Genomic DNA, 25,877 nt, shown 5'->3' on the forward strand with positions numbered 1-25,877 from the left:
ATCCGTGGCACCCAATAAACGGATCTGGGCATTTTTTTTCAAATACGAGAAAATTAACGTTTGGTTCCCAGACCACATCTCATTGAGAAGTGGTGGCGCTAGCCAGGCTAGTTTGTTTCAAGTTTACTACAAGCCCTTTTCTCTCCTCACTTTGATGCAGCAGCATAGAACTAGATTTCCTTTATATCAGTCATCTTTCACCTAAAAAGGGGCGTGTACGTGCAGCACATACAACGTTCCATTCCATTCGTCAGTGCATATTATTTAGTTTCCGGTCTAGCTAGATCCGGTGTGGTTTTGTAGTTGTTCTAACGTTACTAGTTGTTGCAACAGCATGTGAAAAAACGGTCCAAAATTGGTCTGGATCCGTTTGACGGATCTGGTGCCAATAAGGGCTAAGACTGGCCCAGTTCCGTATCATAGTCTGTGTTACTGACGTGTTCCAGATCTGCTTATCATATGCAATACGGGTCCGCTTATTGTGTGTGGTACGGACCCGTTTATCAGATATCAGCCGGCTTTATTTGAGATGTGAAATGTGTTTGAAAAATCTGTTTGCTACACATTTGCTGGTTAACAGGTTCGTTATAGGTTCACCCAGGCAAAATTTCGTAACGTTTAACCAACAGCTCAACTAATAAACATAAGCTAGGCTACAAACACAATGGGGGGGGGGGGGGACTTTAGACATAAGTGTCTTATTACTTTTTATTCAACAACCTGACTGTAGAAGTGCAATCCCAGACAAAATTTAAGTCGTGTTAATTCCACTGTTCCTATCGATATTCAGGCTGTCTTCCTCAGTCATCTCCATGGTCAATCTGAAACACAAAATAAACATCAGCCATTTATTCCTTTTTGAAAATAGGCTATTTCACAATTACACTCGTTTTTTATCATCAGTGATCCTGTTAGCGTTATCACTGTTTTCCCAAAATAGTTATTGTGATGGCTGTTTTGCTCAAGCTAAGCTAGTATATTGCTGGAAAATAATAGCATATAACCTTACAGTAAAGTTATCAATCGCTCGGCTGCTTGTTGTTGTCTCTGAATAAACCAACAGAGATAAAAAGCAGATAGCCTACCTTGAAAAGTTGGTCTGCGTCCTAGTCCAACCCCAGGCTAGCAAATCATGTCAAAAGATTGATAGTGAGAAAACCAAAGATCCTTGATTAACGTTACTGCTTGGACTTCTTCATGCGTGGCAAGAATATGGGGTTGTCTGTTTCTGCACTGTTAGATCTAACACAAACAACAATTGACTACTTTTACCACTGCTAGGAACCGGTAATAATAAAAATAATGAAACGAGCATATTATCAATATTGAGCCAACTATATCTTCTTTTCCAGCCTTACTGTAGAAATGAAGTGGCCATGGGAACATAGTGCATCTCCATGGTTTCTAAATTTGTGCCATTCCAAAATACCTTTTTTTTTCTTTAGCAGCCTGTTGACAAGTAAGGAAAGGACAGTCAATTTAGCAGAATCAGCACCTTAATTAATGTCATTACCACCTGGGTCTGCTGTGAAAAAATGGTCCTTCGGCTCATATCCGTAATCCAGGTTTGGGCCAAATCAGTGTTTTGTATTTTAAACGCATCCCCGGACTTCCAGTTGAGTTGCGGAAATCGGACCTGAGACAAATCTGTAAACTGGTTATAAAACAGCATTGCTAGCAGAGCTGAACCCTCAATCAGGAGCAGATCTGGCACACAGTTAGATACCGTATGTCCGCTACAGGCGGATCTAAAGGCTTTTATGCGGATCCGGCCCAAAGGAAATTGCTATCTGGGCAATGAATTTGTGTGTCAAGGTGTTCGTGTCTGGCATTTGTCTCTTTTGGAAAATACACACATTTCATACAAATGAAGATAAAATAGAATTTTAGAAATGTAGATGTTCTTGTTGTGTGCTCATATATTTGTGTTTTTTGTTTTCAAACAGGAGCTGAAATGCAATGTCACCCAACCACTCCTGCAGCAAAGAAACATAACAAGTGTCAAACAGATAACAAGAGATCCAAATTACACCAGAACTGTCTTCATACAGGAGGCAGGCTCTATGATTGCCCTCATTGTGGCAAGACATTTACTCGAAAGGAACATCTCAAACTTCACCTGCGCGTACATACTGGAGAGAAGCCGTACCACTGCTCCCAATGTGACAAAAGATTCAGTGTTATGGGGAGTCTCAAAAAACACCAACGTATACACACGGGAGAGAGGCCGTACCACTGCTCCAAGTGTGACAAGAGATTCAATCAATTGGGGAATCTCAAAATACACCAGCGTAGACATACAGGAGAGAGGCCGTACACATGCACCCAATGTGGAAAGGGTTTTATTGATGCAGGAAACCTTCAGGTACACAAACGTGTTCATACCGGAGAGAAGCCGTACTCCTGTTCCCAATGTGACAAGAGTTTTAGTTATATGGGGAATCTCACAGTACACCAGCGTATACATACAGGAGAGAAACCATACCACTGCACCCAATGTGGCAAGAGTTTCACTGCACTGGACAGTCTCAAGAAACACCAGCACATTCATACAGGAGAGAGGCCATACCACTGCTCTCAGTGTGACAAGACTTTTAGTGATGCAGGAAAACTGCAGAATCACCAACGAGTTCATACAGGAGAGAAACCGTACTCCTGCTCCCAATGTGGCAAGAGATTCAATCAGATGGGGAATCTCAAAATACACCAACGTATACATACAGGAGAGAAGCCGTACCACTGCACCCAATGTAACAAGAGTTTCACCTACGAGGCAAATCTCAAGACACACCAGCGCATTCATACCGGAGAGAAGCCTTACCACTGCTCCCAGTGTGACAAGAGTTTTGGTTATCCACACACACTCAAACAACACCAGTACATTCATACAGGAGAGAAGCCATACCACTGCACCCAATGTGACAAGAGATTCAATCGTTTGGAGAGTCTCCAAATACACCAGCGCAGACATACAGGAGACAAGCCGTACCACTGCACCCAATGTGGCAAGAGTTTCGCTGAAAAGAGAAGTCTCAATATTCACCAGCGGGTTCATACAGGAGAGAGGCCATACTCATGCACTCAGTGTGGCAAAAGTTTCAGTAATGCAATAGTTCTCAGACAACACCTGCGCATACATACAGGAGAGAAGCCATACCACTGCACCCAATGTGGCAAGAGATTCACTCAAATGGGGAATCTCAAATTACACCAGCTTAGACATACAGGAGAGAAGCCGTACCACTGCACCCAGTGTGACAAGAGTTTCATTCAAGAGTACCGTCTCAAAGAACATCAGTGTATACATATAGGAAAGAGGCCATACTCTTGCACCCAATGTGACAAGACTTTTATTCGAAAGTCATGTCTCAAAGTACATCAGCATATGCATACAGGCAAGAGGCCGTACTGTTGCACCCAGGGCCCTATCATGACATTCTAAAGTGCATCGTCACTCGTCAAAAGTCTATTCAAATTTAGTAGGATGTCCAGTTCACATTGGGAGGGTTTTCGTTCTCAAAAGTGGAGCGCATGGCGTAACAAGGTGTTCCTAGGTCTTTTAATCAGTCATATGGGTGTGTTTGGGGCGTAACATCATTTTAAACCAATGAGAATGACATCTGTCATTCCCTTTAACGGCGCAACGCGCGATATGTCAAATAAATGCATCGGTATTTTGGCATTCAACGGCGCATTTGAAGGAGGCTGCTTGCGAGACCGTATGGAATAGTCATTCTTAAACCATGCTTTACTAAAACCTAGCATAGCCTTCACGCATTTGCACTCGTCTATTATTTGAACTCATTGGCAAAGTGAAACTAACTTCACCAAGGAGTCAGTCAACGACAGTTATATGCAGTTACTTTCACTATTGACTGACAATGGGTTACCATCGAAAACATAGGCTGGAAAAAGCAACACTTACCCTAATGTTGCTCAAATGACAGAATAAAACAACATTTATCCTGCAGAGGAGTTGCTTATATCTCGGACAGTGCGTCTTCAGCTGTGCTCCATACGTGTCTCTCGCCTCTCCCCTAATCACTTTTAACCGTCATTACCAATTTGCAAATGATGGTGAATAACTACTCATCATGAGATGTACAGTATTTCGTAATATCTTTATTCTAATTATGTTTACCATTGTAATCGTGCAATTTGTAATGCTTTGCATGGACGTGCGCTGGTGTGCGTTCATGAATGATAGAAGGATGGTGCGTGCACCTGCCAATATGACTGTTGACATGCGCTCTTAAAATAGCATATGAACAACTCGCCATTGACTTCTGACCAGGTTTAGGTGGTGTATGATAGCGATTTTTAGACAATGCGCCAGGTCCCTCCCTAGGTTGTTAATTGCCACACCCCTGGGCGCAATGCTTAAAAAATAAAGGTGCAAAATAACGAATTCAACTTCGCGCCAGTGAATAACGAACTTTACGCCATGCGGTGGTGACCGAAAATACAGCCCCCAATGTGACAAGAGTTTTAGTCAGGCGAAAGCACTCAAGATACACCAGCGTGTACATACAGGAGAGAGGCCATATCACTGCACCCAATGTGGCAAGAGTTTTTCTCAAAATGCTTATCTCCAAATTCACCAACGTGTTTATACAGGAGAGAGACCTTACTCCTGCACCCAGTGTGACCGGAAATTTGCTCAAGTGGGGAGTCTCGAAATACATCAGCGTACACATACAGGAGAGAAGCCATACCTCTGTTCCCAATGTGGTAAGAGTTTCGCTGAAAAAAATAGTCTCAAATTTCACCAGCGTCGACTACACACTGATGAGAGGCCGTATTCCTGCACCCAGTGTGATAAGAGATTTTTTACAATGAAAGAACTCAAGCAACACTTTTACACTCATACTGGAGAAAGACCGTACCACTGCTCCCAATGTGACAAGGCATTTATTTCTATGTGTCATCTCAAGAGACACCAACACAATCACACAGGAGAGAAGCCATACCAATGCTCTCAGTGTGATAAGAGTTTTACTAGTGATTCTCTTAAAACCCACCAGCTATTGCACTCAGGAGAAAAGCCATACCACTGCACTCAGTGTGACAAGCGTTTCACACAAAAGGGACATCTTGTAAGACACCAGTGCAGACGCGCAGAAGAGAGGCTGTAACATTGTAGTGTGGTCAAAGCTTCACGGATAGATGGTGTAGAGACCCTATCCACCCACACACACACACGCAACATCATCTGAAATAACTCTCACAGGATTCTATGTTCAGTATAATGATTTATGTACATTAGGTGTGTGGGAAACACCAAACGCATTGAGATCACATGTAAGCAGGAGAGCTTGACATTAGGCAACTGTTGTCGCTTTAAGCTGAATTGCTTAAAGTGACGATAGAGTTTAATGAGTGGAGAGATTGTCTTTTGAGTCTATTTTGTGATGTTAGTCAAGTTCAAAACACCATCAAAACAAACCATTGGTTATTAACAAAAGCAGATTTGCTCCTACCTATGAATTGCTGTGCTAAATTACTGTGTGTGTATGGGAGGGGTGTCTAGTTTTAGCTTTAGATGGGGTGGGACAGGGACAATAACGTCTAGATTTGTATGATTTTGTGTGTCAACTGTATACTGCATGCTTTGTCTTTATTGTATTGCATCATCTACCTGTCCAGGGACTATGGGTGGAAACTAGCAATGTGCTATAAATACATTATAATTACATTTTCAATATGACAGTGATTGTAGTTGATATGTGAACTGTGTTGGATTGAAGGAGGAGGTACTTATGGATGACTAAATGATGATAAAATAAAGACACTCTGACAACCTTTCTAAACAGTAGGCTACAGCTTTTCTGTAATATTATGAAATAATGATTTTTATTTTCATGAGCTGTAAACCATGATCATCCAGATGAAAACAAAAAAAATTACCTGCAATATTTCACTATGTAAAGAATCTAGAATTAAGGATCCACATCTTTACAAAAAGTAGGGAAAAACAGATTGATCCACAATATTCTATTTCTTAATGTGCACCTCCATAAGCATAGGAAATGAAAGGGAGGTGTGAATGCAAACACCCACTTCAACCACCCATAACCTTTAGAAATGTTGGAAAAATTGTCATTCTAAAGAATATTTAGGTTCATTGAATTCAACATAGAATTGTAGAACCTTCAATTGTTGTGGAACGGAATCTTATGTTCAAAAACCCACACATTTAAGGGTTAGCTAAATAATCTATTAGCAGTGATAACACTTTTGAATATGTGTTGACGTTCTTGGTGACCTGATGATGATTCCCTTATCTGTACTACAACAGTGATTCTTCTGGGATGCCTTGTCTATCTTACCATCCTGGGGGCAAGACAACCATGGGTCTTGCAAGCATGTCACATTTCCAGTTGTTTAAAACCTTTTACGGTAATTACAATAATTATTGTTTTAACTGTAAAAATAGACATTTTCAATGAAGTACCTAGTTTTTAAAGCAATTCATTGACTAATTTATTCTCTTGTTTTTCTGAAGTTGAAAAATGACTCTGGGAATGACCCTTTGTAAAGTTTGTTTGCCATCGAATTGGCTTCATAAAGGTTACATCATGGTTAAAATATTGCATATACAAAATGCAGGACATACATAGCCTGGGTTTTCCCATGCTGCCTTACGTGCGCAATTTTATTCACGCTGCTAGGCAGCCTGGGGCCTCATGTACAAAGCTTGCGTACGTACAAAAATGCTGCGTACGCCACTTCTCACGCTCACGTCCGGATGTACGAAGACTGACTTAAACGTGAGAATGTGCGGTCCTCCACGCAAACTTCATGTCTGGCGTACGCACACTTCTAGTGGGGTTTTGTCCGTTGTCGACACTTAGTGGCGATGTATTGAAATTGCAAATAAGTATTGGTTCACGAGTCAGTCGCATTACACGCAAAAGCCATTATTTAAAGTCAATCAATCAATCAACCAGTCTGTCGATATCAAATTATGTACATATTACTGACACCACAGGCGTATGGGAACAACCTATCCCCAGCATGCATCCACATAAGTGACAATATAAAAGCGTGCGCCAAATGTGGCAATAATCGATAGGCTGATGATGGCAGTTTTGGCCTTGTTAGAGGATGTTGCTAATGGTCGCATTAGAAGGGAACGGGTGTTTCTTGATTATCATGATTTTTTGGCCCATGATGATGACTGGCTTATCAGCCGATTCAGATTACCAAGAGCTATCCTCTTGGAACTCTGTGCTGAGTTGGGCCCGCTTTTGGAGAGAGAGACGGCGAGAAGCCACGCATTGCCAGTTCCAATACAAGTCCTGACCACCCTTGGTTTTCTGGCAACAGGAGTATTCCAGAGGGAACTGAGCGACCGGTCAGGAATGAGTCAATCGTCCCTGAGCCGCACCATGCCGGCTGTTTTGAACGGCATTATCCGCATGTCAGCCAGGTATATAGGGTTCCCATACGATGCAGTTGATCAGGCAAACATCAAAGCGCAATTTGCAGCGATTGCCGGTTTCCCCAATGTAATCGGAGCGATCGACTGCACACACATTGCTATAAAGGCGCCATCTGACGGGGAATTTGCTTACGTTAATAGAAAACATTTCCATTCTTTAAACGTGCAAATAATCTGTGATGCCCAAATGCGCCTTACGAATGTAGTGGCAAGGTGGCCTGGGTCAACCCATGATTCATACATCCTGAGAAACAGCATGGTTGGGAATAGGTTGGAGGCTGGCAGGGTGCGTGATGGGTGGCTAATTGGTAAGCAATTTCAAACACTTAAAGGGAAATTATGAGGACATCTAGAAATGTTGGGTAGCCTATAATCTAATTGTTCCAAATGCTCATTAGGAGACAGCGGTTACGCTTTAAAGACGTGGCTGTTAACCCCCCTCACCAACCCACAGACTGACCGAGAGGAGAGATACAACACTCTCCATTCCCTCACTCGGTCAGTTGTGGAACGAGCTATTGGGCAGCTGAAAGGCCGGTGGCGCTGCCTTGACCGCAGCGGGGGGATACTGCTGTATCGGCCTGAGAAAGTGTGCCGCATTGTATTAGCTTGTGGAGTCCTGCATAATGTTGCGCACAGGCACGGCGTGCCACTGCGCGAGGTAGTGAACCCACCAGACGACATCGACCCAGGACCAATTAATGTGCAGCCCGACCAAGATGCCATTCGAACCCGACAGCAGTTAGTGGCCAGAATATAAAAAGGTAAACGGAGACAAATTCATTTTTTGACCAATTCTTTTAATGAGGTACTGATGTCAACGAGTGCGTCAGTAATTTGTTTGAGGTGGCTGTTGATGTCAGCAATGCCTCTGTCGATTTCCCCCTGTGACTCCAACACAGCGCGCTGGCCCAATGAACGCCTATGCAAATAGACAAAATACTCACATCAAAGCAGGGTGACTTCTTCAGATTTGCGAGTGCTGTCAAATCGAAACGGTTTGCTCATATAGTCTAGTGGTGTGGTGGTGAAGTGTCATGCTGCGTTCAAGAGCGTAGTGTAGGCTACGTCCCGTAGTAGCCTATATTTTAATTTAACGTCTTTAATGGTAAGAGATCGCACAGGGATGGATAATGAGCGGTTGTTTAAGATTAAATTACAATGCCAGACACCTTCAGATATGAGAGACCCCCTCAGGTTTTTGACTTTGTTGCTTTCATTCGAGCCCTGGCCGGACAAATAAAAGGCAGGTTCTCATATTTGCCTATACCATACCAGCAATTGCCATCAGTCCACCAGCACTAGAAGACATTGCTTCGATTTAAGTCAATGAAACACCTCTTCTTAATATTTTATCATATTGTTGGTTGGATTAATAAAGTCGTTTTCCTACCATGGGTCTCCAACACACGTTCTCAAGCTCATTGTCTTGCCGCCCCTTTCGAGCTAATTGCCAGAGGCTGAAGCCTACTACATTTAATTGTTGCGTGGCATTCCAGCCTACGAATTTAATAAAAAGTAGCCTACTAAATCATGCATAATTAAACAATAACTCAATTTAGGCTACTTGGCTACGCAAAAAGGTTTCTATTACAGCACAACCCCTATTCAATGAATGGCTGCCTTGTCTCGCAATAAACAGCGGTGGAAATCCCGACACTTTTTCAACTGCATGAAACATAACAGTGAACCATCAAATATCTCCCAGAGTTCAGTGCTCATCAGTCCCAACATTTAGCAATATAATCAAACAGTCCAAAAGTAAATTAGATCCCAAACCAAACCGAAAATGTTATGCTTTTGATGGCCTACCAGTATGCCGCTCCAAACGAAAAGCATCTCTAATGATGGTTGTTAGTAGACAAACTGGCTTCAGATATCCAACAGAGTGAATATGAGATTGTGCAGTCTTACAGTACTGTAGATGGCTGTGGTTAGTGATGTGATGCTGTTAATGGGGAGTTTTACATAGTTAGCGCAAACCCTATAGGTTATTATTTATTTAGCGTATATAAGGCTTTTTTTCCTTATCAAAAGTGAGGGGGACGACGGCCGTCTCTTCAGCACTGCGTGGGACACATCCCCCACGTCCCCCGTGCCTCCTGCGCCCTTGGTCTGACGACTTCTGTTTTCTCCTTGCTTACCCTTCGGTTTGCCCAGGCTGACTGCAGCAGCAGCTCAAAGCGTGAGAAAAATCCTTTAGCAAAGATGGAGAAAACTGTTTCATTGTTGAAACGTCAGAAAATCTCCCCTCTCATACCTGTTTCGTTAGTGAATTACATCGCAAATTTGCCCAAAGTGTGGCCCATGATTATAAAAGGAATGACTGGCCTATATAGTATCAGCCCATTGTATTACAAGGAAGTAGATGTTGTATAGATCTAAGCTCAGACAACGCTCATTAGAAGGTGCAGCAACTTCGGGTGAAATTACAACAAGAGAGTCAACGAGTCGAGAGCAATAATATGATGACAGGGAAACAGGGACACGCTTGCCAGCATCGTTCAACAATTGAACAAAGGAAGTAGGCTACAACTTCATTCACAATCAAAGCAGATAGTTAATAGAACATACATGTTAGCATTCGTTTAGGCTATGTAGGCCTAGCTTCAATGTTGTCAATGCAAGTTGATGCAGGACTGTCGGCTTAGTAAAAAAAAAAAAATCTATCGTCCGAGTGACATTTAAGCCTATATTATAGCCTAAATATATCCAAAATATAGCCATTGCCATAAGGGTAGGCTACATTGCGTGTAGGCTACTCAATGGTCACGTTATAATCAGACTTCAAGCAGTGCAAAGCAGATGCAGCAGTGAATAGGTTTGAAATTACTGCTTTTTAGCCACCTGATGCTCTAGTGTAGTCTGAAAGGCTACAGAAAGTAAAGTGTAGCCTATGAATACATATAAAAGTATATTAAATAAAATATATATAGGCTCTTAAAGTTGACTATATGAGTAGGAGAAAAGCAAACAGGAGTAAAAGGGAATTAAAGGGGAATCACCAGTTTTTTGTTTTTTTTTTGGGAGGGGGGGTACGACGTGCTGACGTAATTAATATGCAAATTAGCGCGTGACGTCATCTAGCGACATTTAGCGACTTTTGGAGCTGGCTTTAGCTACTTTTAATTTCAAATAGTTGGCAACACTGGACGCATTTGATAGACATTCATAGCGCCCAATAAACGGCTCTGGGCATTCGTAAACCACCACTGAAATACGAGAAAATGAATGTCTAGTTCCCAGACTGCATCTCAATGAGATGAGGTCTGACGTTAGCTAGGCTAGGACATACCTATGAAACCTCTGAACCTGAGTTATGAGTGTGCATCAAGACCAAGAGTCAGTAACTTCAGTTCAACTCATGTTGTAAGAGTTGCTTGGTAGTAAAGCTGTCCCCTGCTCTCTACTTATCATACTAAAAGCACCGGAGCACCTGGATAATGTTGCATACCCAGAACATTTCCTGAGCACAATCACCCCCATAGTCAAGACCATTTGCACCTGGCCCTGAACAATGTGATACACCTGGAACCTGTCCAGAGCAGCACCTGCATCCAATCCAGGAACATTCACACCTGTTCATGAACAATGTGGCATCCCTGAAACACGTCCAGAGAACCATCACCCCCACATTCAAGACCATTTGCACCTGTCCCTGAACAATGTATAGCTGAAACCTTTCTAGATCACCTAATGGCGGCCTTACATTGTATGATTTTGGTCTGTTTTCACAGTCGGCGACTAAATTTCCAAAGTCGGACAGAAATCATGGGAGTTGTACTGGAATCGCGGCGCGCTCCCGTCAACTAGATCGTTAAGTGTAAGGTGCCAATCTTAGCGGTTTTAAGTCAGTCGGAGTCAGTCCTTTTCTAGTTTTTGCCGTTACGACAATATCAAACATGTTTGATATTATCAGACATCCCAACCTGCAAAAAGTCATTTCAGGGAGGTATCACGACCCCCCCCCCCCCCCCCCCCAAAAAAAAAAAAAAAAAAAAAAAAAAAAACAGAAAATATTTAGATTTTGGTAGTTTGGTGTTTTCATGTAGCCTTGGCAACTAGCCATCTAGGCTATAGGCCTGAATAATATTGGCACTTAAACTCACCTCAACATGTCTTTTGCAATCATTTCACCTGGCATGGGCAATGCTAAAGTCACTGTTTTGCGTGCAAGACTAGGCCTATCATTATTTTTTACTCTTATGAGACAAGGGTAGCCTACATTTACGTTTTTTTTGAGGCACTGACTCTGCTATAACGCTCTTATTCATACACTGAACTGATTAATTAAGTTCTGGAGAAAAGAGATCAATTAAAGCCCGCCTACACTGAAAACTGATTGGTTGATTTAGCGAAACAGGCCAATCAGGATGCTCTCTCTCTCTTGGATGCGCTCAGACACACGCACCACCCCCCTCTCTCTCTCCCGTCGTGTGCGCGCTACACTCAGATGCACACGCGGTCTCGAATGCTCGCTCTTGATCGCTCACTCTAGATTCCGGGAGATTTTATCTAATTTGCGGGCGTCAGGGAGCCGCTATCAATATACGGGAGACTCTTGGAACTTCCGGGAGACTTGGGATGTCTGTATTATCGCAAGTCTTTTTAGTCGTGGCTCATGCAAATAGTGCCGTGAACTATAGAAACCAATAGTGACCTCTCTCCAACACCAAACAGGAAGGGGCAAAGTAGGCGGCAGCAGTAGCCTATATGATTATTTGTTATTCTTATAATATTTGTCATTTCTTATACATATTTAGTCGGCTCTTCCACGTGACAGAACAACTCTATATCGGTTAGGGATGTCACGTATGAAACAATGCTGCAGAAACACGAAAATACGACTTTGAGTTTAGTAGGCTATCATTTCAGTTCCTGTTTATCTATTGCACGATGGGTAATAATTTTAAGGAATCTAGTTACAGTCTTGTAAATAGTGACCCTGCAAATCTTTCCAAAGTCTGTCAGTGTAGTCTAATTCAAGACGATTCAAGCACCCACAAACCCCACAGTAAATGAACAACAAAATAAACTTTTGACAATGTTTAATGAAATAAAAGTGACCAAATCATCCATAAGCACACACACACACACACACACACACTCATATATATGGTTATGTTTATGGATTTAGCAGACGCCTTTGTCCAAAGCGACACATAAATACAAAACAACATAATAATATTTAAAATTGAACAGGGAACAGATTAAAATGTAGGTCAAATATAGTAAGGAGAATAGTTCACAATAATATCAATTCAATCAATAGCCTAATAAAAAGCAATGTAAAAAAGGGGAAAGGCAATAATAAAACAATAATGTCAATTCAATCAAAAATATAAAAACAGTGACATGCTAAGACTACATTAAGGAGAATATCAATAATAAACAATAATGTCAAATTAATTAACAGCCCAATTAAAATAAAACAACATTATATAAACCATAACACATAAGCGCTTAAACAACTAAGTATATGTTGAATAGGAATGTCAATATATATATATTGTACTGTACTTGTATTGTTTACCCATATATATAAATAATTAACAATTAAACAATTAAAAGCTTTTTTATACCAGGTGAGTTGTGCACATGCTGAAGCCTTCTTATGGGCGTGTGCCTATGTGAGCCCATGGACTGGTGTTGGGGTGATGGTGGAGGCATGGAGCTCTGTGTCTGCTGCCACATTCTTACACTCACTATTGACCTGTAACAATTACACAACATGGCACACACTATACGTACTCATTTTCCTCAATATCCTCATTTTTCTGTGGTAACTCTTTTCACATCGTAGTCGCAGCCTCAGGTGAGGTGTAGCTCTCAAGGAACCTTTGCTGAAAGCTCAAGCTCCTCCCACTCCCCACAGTTCCTTGTGTTTAATTGGTCGAGTGAAAGAGAGGCGGAGACTGGGCAGAGAACACATAAACAGAGCTGAGGCAGGCAACACAATTAGCCTACTACAGGAACACCCCGAGGATTCAGACTACTCACCCCAAAGACCAAAGAGGAGTTTGTGACCGAGAAAAAGAAGAGTTGATCATTTCAGACAAAGCAGGTGAGTGTGTGTTGGTGTGGTATACTACATGTGAATTTTCTTTATGTGTGTGTGTGTGTGTGTGTGTGCACTACAAGATGTTTCAGTTTATTTAATGATCATGTCATGCAGTCAGGACACACACACATAGTAAGCTCACCGTGTGTAGATTACATGCATTGGCTAAACACATGCACATGTCACCAAATAACCAGACTTAGTCACATTGGAGAGTTTGAAGAGGCTCATTTAAAAAAAACTCTATGGTTAAAGATGGGTTTTCATGTTTTACATTAATATTATGTTAAGTTGAGTTTTTATCTTAGTCTGTTTGTCCGAAAAGATATGATTTTATTTTGTGTTCTTATAACACACCACATGTAGAGGCAAGTGTGAGTAATGTAGTGTGAACTAGTTTTAACATCACCACACAGTGTTGTTAATGGAGCCTGTGTTACTTGTAACTTTCCTTTTGCACCAACACATCAGTAAAGCTATGTATGTAAGAAATGTTATGTCATGTTATGTTGGTTGGTAGGTGACGGTGGCGTGTGTGTTTGTGTGTGGAGTGGGGTCATGGGTCACAGCAGTGTTTCCCAAACTATTTTTCTGGGGACCCACATTTTAAAAATGACAGACCACCGCGACCCATCTCACTTTAGATCTAACATTCATACATCATACATACAGTACTCTGCTTGCAATAGTAAGTCCCTTCACCATACTTGCAGTACACTGCCCCCCCCTCCCCTACATACACAGCACATTATTTCATCAGGAAGCTTCTCCAACACACATCCCCAACATACTTACAGAACACTGCCACCCCCCCCCCCAATCCCCCCCCCCCAATACACAGCACATTGTCTCATGAGGAAGCTTCTCCAACACACATATTGCACACTGCCCTCTCCCCACATACACAGCACACTATCCCATCTCCCTTGTCATCCCCCCAACACACACACCAAGACCCCTGGCAGTTGGGTTAGCCCCTAATCGGTCTAGTTGAAGAGCTGGTGTCCGTTAATGTTTGTGCAAAAAGGCTGATTCATGTCCCTTGCATTTTGCAACTGCGAGGTCCATGGCAGGCGCCCCACAGAAATGTTTTGCGAGTGAGATGTCCGCGCTGTCCCCTCTGCAACGGGTTTGCCCCCCTGTTTCAGACCTATTCTACATGCTAAATTGCACAGGGACATGACTGTAGTAAACAATATATCCTAATAAAAAACTGATAGCTTTCCTGGCTAAATGGTAAGGCCTATTAGACAACATAAATTGTGCTGACGACCCAAATAAAATCTCCTGGGAAACACTGGGCTAGACTATGATAAACTAGCAAAATAAGCTACTTTGTTTAGGCTACAATATTTCCAGGCTTCAACCAGTGCTGCTTTTATGTGCACATTTATTTATTTGAGTGTTTTTCATGATTGTGTTAGTATTTCTTTTCCCTGTTTGCTTTGATTGATAACCGAGGTGATTAAAATCAGAGGAAGGTTGTCCCCTCTGCGACGCGTTCGCCCCCCTGTTTAAGAGCTATTCTACATGCTAAATTGCACAGAGGGACGTGACTGTGGTAAACAAACTATATCCTAATAGAAAACTGATAGCTTTCCTGGCTAAATGGTATAAGTAAGGCCTATAAGACAACATAAATTGTGTTGACGACCCAAATAAAATCTCCTGCAACCCACCCGTGGGTCGCAACCCAGTCTTTGGGAAACACAGGGTTACAGTATAGGTGAGTTCAAAGTTGTGGGTGTGACTTACTGAATTCTTTGATGAGTTCAAACAGATCACTTGGAAGAGTATTGTGTTCAAAGTGGTTTGTGTTGATTGTGATTAACAGTACAGCTAATAAAATTGTACATCACATTTGCTAACATGGTGTGTGTGTGTGGGTGGGGGGGGGGGTCTATGGGTTACGGTAGAGGTGAGTTTAATTTTGTGGTTGTGACTGACTTGCAATACGAGTTAATCCTTGGATAAGTATAAGCACTCACTCGGAACATCACATTTGCTAACATTATATCACATTCATCAGATTGCAGAGAGATAACTAAGATATTTGAGCAATAGCCAATATTTACACATGCCTTTTCTTTTATGACTTTTAGGAACAAAAGCAGACAGATCAGACATGGCTCCAGTGCTCAGCTCCCAGTTGGACCTGTCCGCTACAGAACCCGTGCCTCTGGTTCACTTGGACTGGTCCCCTACAGAACCCCTTCCTCTGGTCCAGTTGGATTTGCCCCCTACAGAATCCTTGCCTCTGACCCAGTTGGACCTGTCCGCTACAGAACCCGTGCCTCTGACCCAGTTGGACCGGTCCCCTCCAGAACCCCTTCCTCTGGTCCAGTTGGAACGGTACCCTACAGAACCCGTGCCTCTGGTCCAGTTGGAACGGTCATCTACAGAACCTGTGCCTCTGGTCCAGTTGAGGAGGGTCTCAGTGGTGCTGGTGGACTGCTGTAGAACACAAGGACAGCGAGGGAAGGACAAGGACAGCAAGACAGGTGAGGAACAAATCTCTAAGAGTCACACAAATAGACAGAGACACATACATATACAAAATATAAAGTGCCCCTGGAACTAAAATCAAGAATAGCTTGCACTGATACTAGACATTTGGGCATATAAGGGCCCTATCATGACATTCTAAAGAGCATCGTCACTCATCAAAAGTCTATTCAAATTTAGTAGGATGTCCAGTTCACATTGGGAGGGGTTTCGCTATCAAAAGTAGAGCGCATGGTGTAACAAGGTGTTCCTAGGTCTTTTAATCAGTCATATGGGTGTGTTTGGGGCGTAACATCATTTTAAACCAATGAGAATGACATCTGTCATTCCCTTCAACGGTGCAACGCGCGATATGTCAAATAAATGCATCGGTATTTTGGCTTTCAAAGGCGCATTTGAAGGAGGCTGCTTGCAAGACCGTATAGAATAGTCATTCTTAAACCATGCTTTACTAAAACCTAGCATAGCCTTCACACATTTGCACTCGTCTATTTGAACTCATTGGCAAAGTGAAACTAACTTCACCAAGGAGTCAGTCAACGACAAGACAGTTATATGCAGTTACTTTTACTATTGACTGACAAAGAGGTTACCACCGAAAACATAGACTGGAAAAAGCAACACTTACCCTAATGTTGCTCAAATGACTGAATAAAACAACATTTATCCTGCAGAGGAGTTGCTTATATCTCGTGACAGTGCGTCTTCAGCTGTGCTCCTCCATACGTGTCTCTCGCCTCTCCCCTAATCACTTTTAACCGTCATTACCAATTTGCAAATGATGGTGAATAACTACTCATCATGAGATGTACAGTATTTCGTAATATCTTTATTCTAATTATGTTTCCCATTGTAATCGTGCAATTTGTAATGCTTTGCATGGACGTGCACTGTTCATGAATGATAGAAGGATGGTGCGTGCACCTGCCAATATGACTGTTGACATGCGATCTTAAAATAGCATATGAACAACTCGCCATTGACTTCTGACCAGATTTAGGTGGTGTATGATAGCGATTTTTAGACAACGTGCTAGTCCCCTCCCTAGGTAGTTAAATGCCACACCCCTAGGCGCAATGCTTAAAAAATAAACGTGCAAAATACCGAATTCAACTTCGCACGGGTGAATAACAAATGCCATGCGCTGGTGACCCAAAATACAGCCCTAATGCTTTTACCTGCACATGGACATGTAAAGTTTGTAGAAACACTACATTGTCGTGCATATGGACATGAAAAGATTGTCCATTATGTAATATTGTATTATACTTAATGATAGTGATGATAATTGTACAGCAACACTGAAAAATGTCACTCTAACTTGGCAATGGGCTCCAGAAAGGATTACAAAATATTATCACTGGAATACAATATAAAATGAATTGTGTTGATATTGTTGTTCTTTCTGGAATTATTTTGCATGTCTCTATCTGGTGTAGTGATTCAATTTTGATAAAACCGGAGGGTAGAAAAACTATTGCAAATTTGATTCAGGATGTCTTCCCATAAAAATGACATTTATTGGAAATGTGCTAGCTATGTTGTAGGCTGAAAATTTGAAAAGTCGATGAAAAGTATGTAGAAATGTACGGCCTCTGCGCGGTGCTCATGTATTTGTGTTTTCTTATGTTTCTGGTCAAACAGGAGTTGGACATCAATGTGACCCAACCACTCGCACAGCAGATAAACTCATCAAGTGTGAAACATGTGACGAGAGATTCAATCAAGAAGCAAGTCTCAACAAACATACAGGAGAGAGACCGTTCCACTGCCCACAATGTGACAAGAGTCTTCCACAAAAGAAACATCTCAAAAGACACCAGGGTGTTCAAACAGGAGAGAGGCTGTACGATTGCCCTCATTGTGGCAAGACATTTTCTCGAAAGCAACATCTCAAACTTCACCTGCGCATACACACTGGAGAGAAGCCGTACCACTGCTCTAAGTGTGACAAGAGATTCATTGACTTGGGGAGTCTTAAAAAACATCAGCGTATACATACAGGAGAGAGGCCATACACATGCACCCAATGTGGCAAGGGTTTTAGTGATGCAGGAAACCTTCAGGTACACAAACGTGTTCATACCGGAGAGAAGCCGTACTCCTGTTCCCTATGTGACAAGAGTTTCAGTTGTATGGGGAGTCTCACAGTACACCAGCGTATACATACAGGAGAGAAGCCATACCACTGCACCCAATGTGACAAGAGTTTCAGTTGTATGGGGAGTCTCACAGTACACCAGCGTATACATACTGGAGAGAGGCCTTACCACTGCACCCAGTGTGACAAGAGTTTCACTGAAAAGGGTAATCTCAAGATGCACCAGCGCATTCATACAGGAGAGAGGCCTTACCACTGCTCTCAATGTGGTAAGACTTTTAGATGTGCAAAAACACTCCAACAACACCAGCGCACTCATACAGGAGAGAAGCCATACCACTGCTCCCAATGTGACAAGAGATTCAAACATTTGAAAAGTCTCCAAATACACCAGCGTATACATACAGGGGAGAGGCCGTACCACTGCACCCAATGTGGCAAGAGTTTTACTGCACTGGGCAGTCTCAAGAAACACCAGCACATTCATACAGGAGAGAGGCCATACCATTGCTCTCAGTGTGACAAGACTTTTAGTGATGTGAGCGCTCTCAGGCGACACCTGCTTTTACATACAGGAGAGAAGCCATACTCCTGCTCTCAATGTGGCAAGAGTTTCAATCATGTGGGGCATCTCAAAATACACCAGCGTATACATACTGGAGAGAGGCCTTACCACTGCACCCAGTGTGATAAGAGTTTCACTAAAAAGGGTAATCTCAAGAGACACCAGCGCACTCATACAGGAGAGAAGCCCTACCACTGCACCCAATGTGGCAAGAGTTTCACTGAAAAGGGAAGTCTCAATATTCACCAGCGAGTTCACACAGCTGAGAGGCGGGTCATTCCGTGCCAAATCAACAGATTTTAGAAAAATTTCCCACCTGACCATCTTGGATTTTCTTCAAACTTTAGTACAATAATGGTACCATACCCAGCAACTACTATGCAAAGTCTTAAGCTTGTATCTACTATATTGTCTGTGATATGGAAGCTTAAAAAACAGGTTCATGAGTCTGAAAATATGCTGTTTTTTAAAATGACTAAGTTCCTTCGGCCATTACTCTTGAACAATTCATGCTAGATTCTTGAAAATTTCAGGGAGTATTCTACTATGTTAATTGTCTTCAACTTCTGAAATAATTGCCCTATAGTTGAATATTTCTCAAGCTATGACTTGCTAAAAATTGCATTTATGAAAAATGTAAGTATGTTTTGACCACAATATCTTCACAGTGAATCCCATCAGAAGTGTTGAATTTATTTATATAATACTACTGTTTTAGTACTTCCTTACCAACTAGGTTACATGTCTAAAATAAATGAAAATATATAATTCATAGAGCATCAAAAATGAAAAAAATAAATAAAATAACTTCATACCTAATTTTCAAGTGCATATTCCCCAAGTATGACAAAGTGTACCACAAAAGTCAAAGTCAAAGTCAAAGTCTGCTTTATTGTCAATTTCTTCACATGTTCAAGACATACAAAGAGATCGAAATAACGTTTCCCACTATCCCACGGTGGAGACAAGACATTTTACCAATTAGGTCCTCAGACAAAACATAACATTCAAGTAAACAATATAAAAGTAAAAAGTAAATAAGAAGGCACATACAGTGAAGAAATAAGAGCAGCAAAAAAAGGGTTGAAAAATTGTGCAAAGTAGACAGTCAATATAATAGTGCAAAAGTCAGGCCAATAAATGGCTGAGGTAGTTTTGTTTGACCTAAGTATGCAAGTGGCATAGTGGTGCAAGTTATGTAAGAGCAGCAGAAGTGTGTTCAGAAGTGTTTTCAGGACACAGGACAACAACAACAAGTTGCAAAGTGTGCAAGTGTACAAGTGCAGTAGTGCAAGTGGAGTAGTGCAAGGCAGCCATTGTGGGTCCAAAAGTCCAAGATGTTATGTGGCTGAGGGTGGAGGGGGGAGAGGGGGGAGAGAGTTCAGCATCCTAACAGCCTGGTGTATGAAGCTGTTGGTGAGTCTGGTGGTGCGGGAGCGCAGGCTTCTGTACCTCTTCCCAGAGGGCAGTGGATCAAACAAATTTGAGCGGGGTGACTTGCATCACTCACAATTGTGGTCGCCTTGCGGGTGAGGTGGGAGGTGTAAATGTCCTTCAGGGAGGGGAGTGAAGCGCCAATAATCCTTCCAGCTGTGTTCACTATGCGCTGCAGGGCTTTCCTGTTGTATTCAGTGCAGCTTCCGCCCCACACAGCGATACAGCTGGAGAGGATGCTCTCAATGGTGCCTCGGTAGAATGTGGTCATGATGGCTGGTGGAGCACTTGCTCGCCTGAGTTTCCGCAGGAAGTACAGGCGGCGCTGAGCTTTCTTCGCCAGTGATGCAGTGTTGGTGGTCCAGGAGAGGTCTTCACTGATGTGCACCCCCAGGAATTTGGTGCTGCTCACTCTCTCCACCACAGCACCGTCGATGGTCAGTGGCAGGGTGTGACCTCTCCGGAAGTCAACAACAATCTCTTTGGTCTTGCTGACGTTCAGCAGGAGGTTGTTGTCCCTGCACCACGAGGTCAGAAGGTCGACCTCCATCCTGTATTGAGTCTCGTCGCCCTTGGTGATGAGACCCACCAGAGTTGTGTCGTCAGCAAATTTCACTATGTGGTTGTTGCTGTAGGTTGCAGTGCAGTCATGCGTCAGCAGGGTGAAGAGCAGCGGACTGAGCACGCAGCCTTGGGGGGCCCCCGTGCTCAGTGTGATGCTGCTTGAGATAATGTTGCCAACACGTACTACTTGGGGCCTCTGACAGAGGAAGTCCAGTAGCCAGTTGCAGAGGTAGGTAGTGAGTCCCAGTTTGTCAAGTTTGCAGATGAGTTGTTGTGGTGTTATGGTGTTGAAGGTATGATGGTGGCAGCTTTGAAACATGATGGGACGATGGTTTGCTTCAGGGAGGTGTTAAAGATGTCTGTGAAGACATCCTTAAGCTCCTCAGCGCAGTCCTTCAGCGCCCAACCTTTGATGTTGTCTGGGCCTGCTGCTTTACGGGTGTTGATAGCAGCAAGTGTCCTCTTCACGCTGTCGGCAGAGAGGCACAGGGGCTGCTCGTGTGGAGGGGGAGGGGTATTCTGTGGGCAAGTGCTGTAAACAATCATAGCACTGAAAATAATATGTTTTCATTAGTACATGCTCAAAATATTGTGTTGGTACCTTGCCTCAAACTATATCAATTAAGGTATCAAACATGGTTTTCATGGCTGAGGGTGATTGATATTTTCCTGGCTTCCTATGGACATTTGTTTACTTATACCATGTGCTGATTTGTTTATATATCCATGTGTTTTGGCTCCTTGTTTCCTTGTCTCCGCCCCTCACCTGAATCTGCTTATTAGAGTAATCATTGTCTCACCTGTTCCCTGTCATGTTTATTAAGAGCCACTTTCTTCCTTGGCTATTTCTTCACTTGTACCTTGTGAATTTAAGGCCAATGTGTATGGTTTAGTTAAATATTGTCATCACTGGAACTTTTTGTTAAAAATATATATGTTTAAGCTTTTAAAGTGTTAGGAAGCTGAAAGTTCAAAAGTTCAAATTAAAATGTTAAGCCTTGACATGACGTCGGTATTCCACCTTTTTTTTTTCTCTCTCTCATGTTAATTATTAAATATATGTACATATTGAGATTGAAAGCAAAGCCCTCCATACCCATTTTTTTCCATGAACTTAGTATTATTAGTAGTAGTATTTCTAATTTGTGTGTGGGGGGGGGGGGGGGGGGGGGGGTTGGAGGTATGCGGGAAAAATCTTCGAAAAGGACTTGTAAGCTAGTGATGGGCAAATGAAGCTTTGGTGAAGCACTGAACCACTTTGAACATTCGAAAATGGGTTCATTACTCGAAGCTTCAGTAACAGCGACCTCTCCTGGTGAAAAGCCAAGACTACATCTAAATTATCCCGGCTAGATAGTGGACAGGAAGCTTTACTAGTGAAATAAATATAGTGCATGCACCATAACCACCCCACCCCCACACATACGTAGTGCACATGAATAAGAATGGAATATCATTCTTTATACAAATAAAGATTGATCAGGCGCCATCAGAATAAAGTTTTCCATGTCTCTCTTACATTGTAATAAAAATAAATCGATACGAACAAACTATGCTTGTCACAGTAGAGGCTATGAACCAAACGCAATGTTGTGAATTGTGTTTATGCTTTGAGCGTGCTACAATTCAGACTAGAAACGAGGCCGTGCCAGTTGCAGTGGCAGCACGATTGGTTCACGAGGTGGTGGCGCTGCGAACCACTCCGGTGATTCTTTCAGAGAATGAAGCAGTTTCTACTTCGGACGTCAAATGTCACGTGAATTTTCCATAGCAAAGCAACCTTCGGAGCAGTGGTTCAAATGGAATTGATCTCGAATGCGCTTTAATAGTGCTGTGCATGCAAATATCCCACTATGGACGTGCATACCATACAACAATTGATAACAATTGATTTATTTGATGTTATAGGTTAGACACAAAAAATGACCGCAGTGTAGATTAAGCTATTGCTCATGAATGCGGAAGTAATTGTTTTTAAATAGAGGCGGTCTTGTGCGTCTGCATGTTTCACGATTGGCCAACGTCATCCCAACGCCGAGAACGCGCACAGATCTGAGCTGAAAGCCTAGTTTGACAAATATATCACATAACTTCTATCGTAGTATCACTTAACGTATACCCCTGAGTCAAGGCTTTGTGAAGCCTCGATATGTCTACATAGCCTAGATATGTCTAACGTGCTTCGTAGTATACCCCACTGCTTTGTCTGAAATTATGAATTCTTCTTTTTCTCGGTCACAAACTCCTCTTTGGTCTTTGGGGTACATAGTAAGCTCACAGTGTGTAGATTACATAGACTAAACGCATGCACATGCACATGTCACCAAATAACCAAATTTAGTCACATTGGAGAGTTTGAAGAGGCTCATTTAAAACTCTATGGTTAAAGATGGATTTTCATGTTTTACATTAATATTATGTTTAAAAGTTGAGTTTTTATCTTAGTCTGTTTGTCCGAAAAGATATGATCACAGAGAGATAACTAAGATATTTGAGCAATAGCCAGTGTTTACACATGCCTCTTCTTTCATGACTTTTAGGAACAAAAAGCAGACAGATCAAACATCGACATCGCTACAGAACCCGTGTCTCTGGTCCAGTTGGACTGGTCCGCTAAAGAACCCATGCCTCTGGTCCAGTTGGAACGGTCATCTACAGAACCCGTGCCTCTGGTCCAGTTGGACTGGTCCGCTAAAGAACCCATGCCTCTGGTCCAGTTGGAACGGTCATCTACAGAACCCTTGCCTCTGGTCCAGTTGGAACGGTACCCTAGACAACCCGTGCCTCTGGTCCAGTTGGAATGGTCCTCTACAGAACCCCTTCCTCTGGTCCAGTTGGAATGGTCCTCTACAGAACCCGTGCCTCTGGTCCAGTTGAGGAGGGTCTCAGTGGTGCTGGTGGACTGCTGTAGAACACAAGCACAGCGAGGGAAGGACAAAGACAGCAAGACAGGTGAGGAACAAATCTGTAAGAGATCACACACACACACTCTCAAAAATAGGGGTACGGTTGGGGTACACTTTTGTTCTTTTAGGTACAACTTTTGACCCTGTACCTTAAAGGGAACAAAATTGAGCCCCTAAAGTACTAATATGTACCGCTCCTGGATCATTAATGTACCTTTTCGCAAAGGGACCATATTTGTACCTAACGGTACAAAAAGTACATGGCCTGTCACTCAAAAGTTGTTGGGGGAGGAGATTCGGGACGGGAGCAACCGTTATTTTTCCCCTTAACTTTGTTCATTTCACACACCAAGAAATGGAGCAACTTTCAGTGAGGAGCTTGGTGTGAGAAAACACATGTGCAGGATGGAATAATCTTTGTGGAAGAGGAGGCAAAGCTATTCAGAGGTAAGGTGTAGTTGCAATTTATCGAAATTCGGTTTGTAAATTGTAAATAGCCTACTGTTACAGTAACTTGGCTTAAAGGCTAATATTAGCATTCGCTAGCAATATTCGCTAGCTAACTAGGTTAGCTATGAATTCAGATATTTTTAAATGGAGTTCAAACTCCTTCAATAATGCATGTGTATCCATGTCAATGTTAAGTTTTTGTGGAAGCCAACTTTCACTAGCAATCATTATCCTAACTAGCTTAGCCCATAGATATATGCGCATATCCTAGCACTGTTAGCCATACATAGCTGCTACTTGCTAACTTCCCTGAAAGGCTGGTTTAATATCAACGGTAGTGCAGGTGAAAGAAGCCTGGTATGTGCATACATGCAGTAAGCATGATCACTCTCAACACCGTCATTTTGTTTAGGTGAAAATGAATTAGTTGAGTTGCCTATGTTCACCAAAACATCCTGTTTGTCATTGCTTATCTAGTTAGAAGCTAGAGGGAGCAACAGAACCATTCTATAATGTTATAAAGTTACTCAGAGCTTGATAATGGTCTAATGTAAATCTAACGTTAATCCTTCTCACAGATACCCATCAAGGCAGAATATGACCACTTGGAAGTAAGCTTACCTTTCCTAAAGGATCTAATGGCTACGTAAGTTACCCAACTTGGTGTTTTTTTTGTAATGGTATTTTTCTTATTGATGTTACATATAGAAAAGTACAAATACATATAGAAAAGTATTGCATAATAAATTATGCAAATTATAATAATACAGACAACTTTTAGTCCAATAGCAATTTATATATTGGTTAAGATTATCTTTGTGCTATTTCATTGTTGTGTCATTTTGTTTAATTATATTATTCTATTGCATGGCATTTGTCTCTCAAACTAGTGGATTAGGCAGCTTTCTTCATGAAGATAGAGTGAAAAGGAGTAAGGAGAAGTTTGGGAGAGTCAGCCGGTCCATGGAACTTGTAATGACTCAGCGCTGATCTATGCCAGGTGAGCAGATTGATATAGTTACATACATGTATTAGACAAGGTATTTTACACAATCTGTCTGAGGCTATTTATTTGTGTGGTTGAAAAAAATCTTATTCTGAGGTTTGTGCATTTTGCTTCCAACAGATGTAAAACCCCTGCTGTCATTGGTGAGGCTACCACTGCTATTGAAAATATGTGAACGTCCTGTAGATCAAGTAAGGTTCCAGTCTAAGTCAAAGTGGATATATGCAGAGGAACAGAAGTTGAAGAGGGGGAAAACAGCAGCCTCCACTGCTGTTGACCTTTACTTGGCACACTCTCCTGAAGAATATGTTGGATTTCTGCCAGTTTTTGAAATTGAACTTTGGTGCCTTTTGAGACTCTTGCCTTTTTAATGGCTCGCCTCATGATTGGAAGGATTGGAGTGTATTTTCTGATTAATTGATTTATTGGTGAGGTAATGAACATTGTAACAATATATTGTACATTTTTACAGGCTTGCTAATATTTCCCAAAGGCTTGCACATTGTTTTCTGAGATACTACTCTAAAATGTCGCTATATGACTCATTACATCACACATATCGTTCACTCAATTCTATGGTGTATGCACTGTGAATGAGATCTAAGATCAAAGCTACTAAGTTACTGCAAGGACTTTGTTAATTTTGCAACGTGTAATGGTTATGGCAAGCAGATACTGTATTTTCATCACTTATACACGAGTATTAACATGAACTTGAAAGCATACAAGGTTTGTTGAAGTAATTACTAACTCAAATATTGGTATTTTATAGATCATATAAAAGTGTTATTAGTGCTATCGTGCAAATTAATATATTTTTTTCCTTCTGCGTATAAACACA

At 42.0% G+C, this 25,877-nt stretch overlaps 1 protein-coding gene and 1 long non-coding RNA gene across 2 annotated transcripts; both read left to right on the forward strand.

Annotated features, from left to right (window-relative positions):
* Positions 1-1,954: 1,954 nt before the first annotated feature.
* On the forward strand, positions 1,955-23,734 carry LOC143117623 (uncharacterized). The gene is made up of 6 exons (XM_076279280.1): positions 1,955-3,373; positions 4,935-5,096; positions 17,897-18,949; positions 22,305-22,430; positions 23,215-23,626; positions 23,709-23,734. Exons 1-6 carry the CDS (start codon positions 1,955-1,957, stop codon positions 23,732-23,734), a joined length of 3,198 nt encoding a protein of 1,065 aa, XP_076135395.1.
* Positions 23,735-24,544: 810 nt separating this feature from the next.
* On the forward strand, positions 24,545-25,559 carry LOC143123875 (uncharacterized). The gene is made up of 3 exons (XR_012986935.1): positions 24,545-24,676; positions 24,921-25,030; positions 25,157-25,559. It is a non-coding gene; the product is annotated as an uncharacterized LOC143123875 (long non-coding RNA).
* Positions 25,560-25,877: the final 318 nt, after the last annotated feature.

This window comes from Alosa pseudoharengus, unplaced genomic scaffold (genome assembly GCF_046254945.1).
Source record: "Alosa pseudoharengus isolate Yale_2024_CS ecotype anadromous, Long Island Sound unplaced genomic scaffold, YU_APseudo_1.1 YU_APseudo_1.1_scf_1, whole genome shotgun sequence".
NCBI lineage: Eukaryota > Metazoa > Chordata > Actinopteri > Clupeiformes > Clupeidae > Alosa > Alosa pseudoharengus.

Excerpts from the sequence above, each read along its gene's own strand:
- LOC143117623 (XM_076279280.1), top strand. The coding sequence starts at position 1,955 with ATGCAATGTCACCCAACCACTCCTGCAGCAAAGAAACATAACAAGTGT. Across the intron at positions 3,374-4,934 it reads TTCGAAAGTCATGTCTCAAA|AGACACCAACACAATCACAC; the intron begins GTACATCAGCAT and ends TGTCATCTCAAG. Across the intron at positions 23,627-23,708 it reads GGACAAAGACAGCAAGACAG|GTACAACTTTTGACCCTGTA; the intron begins GTGAGGAACAAA and ends TTGTTCTTTTAG.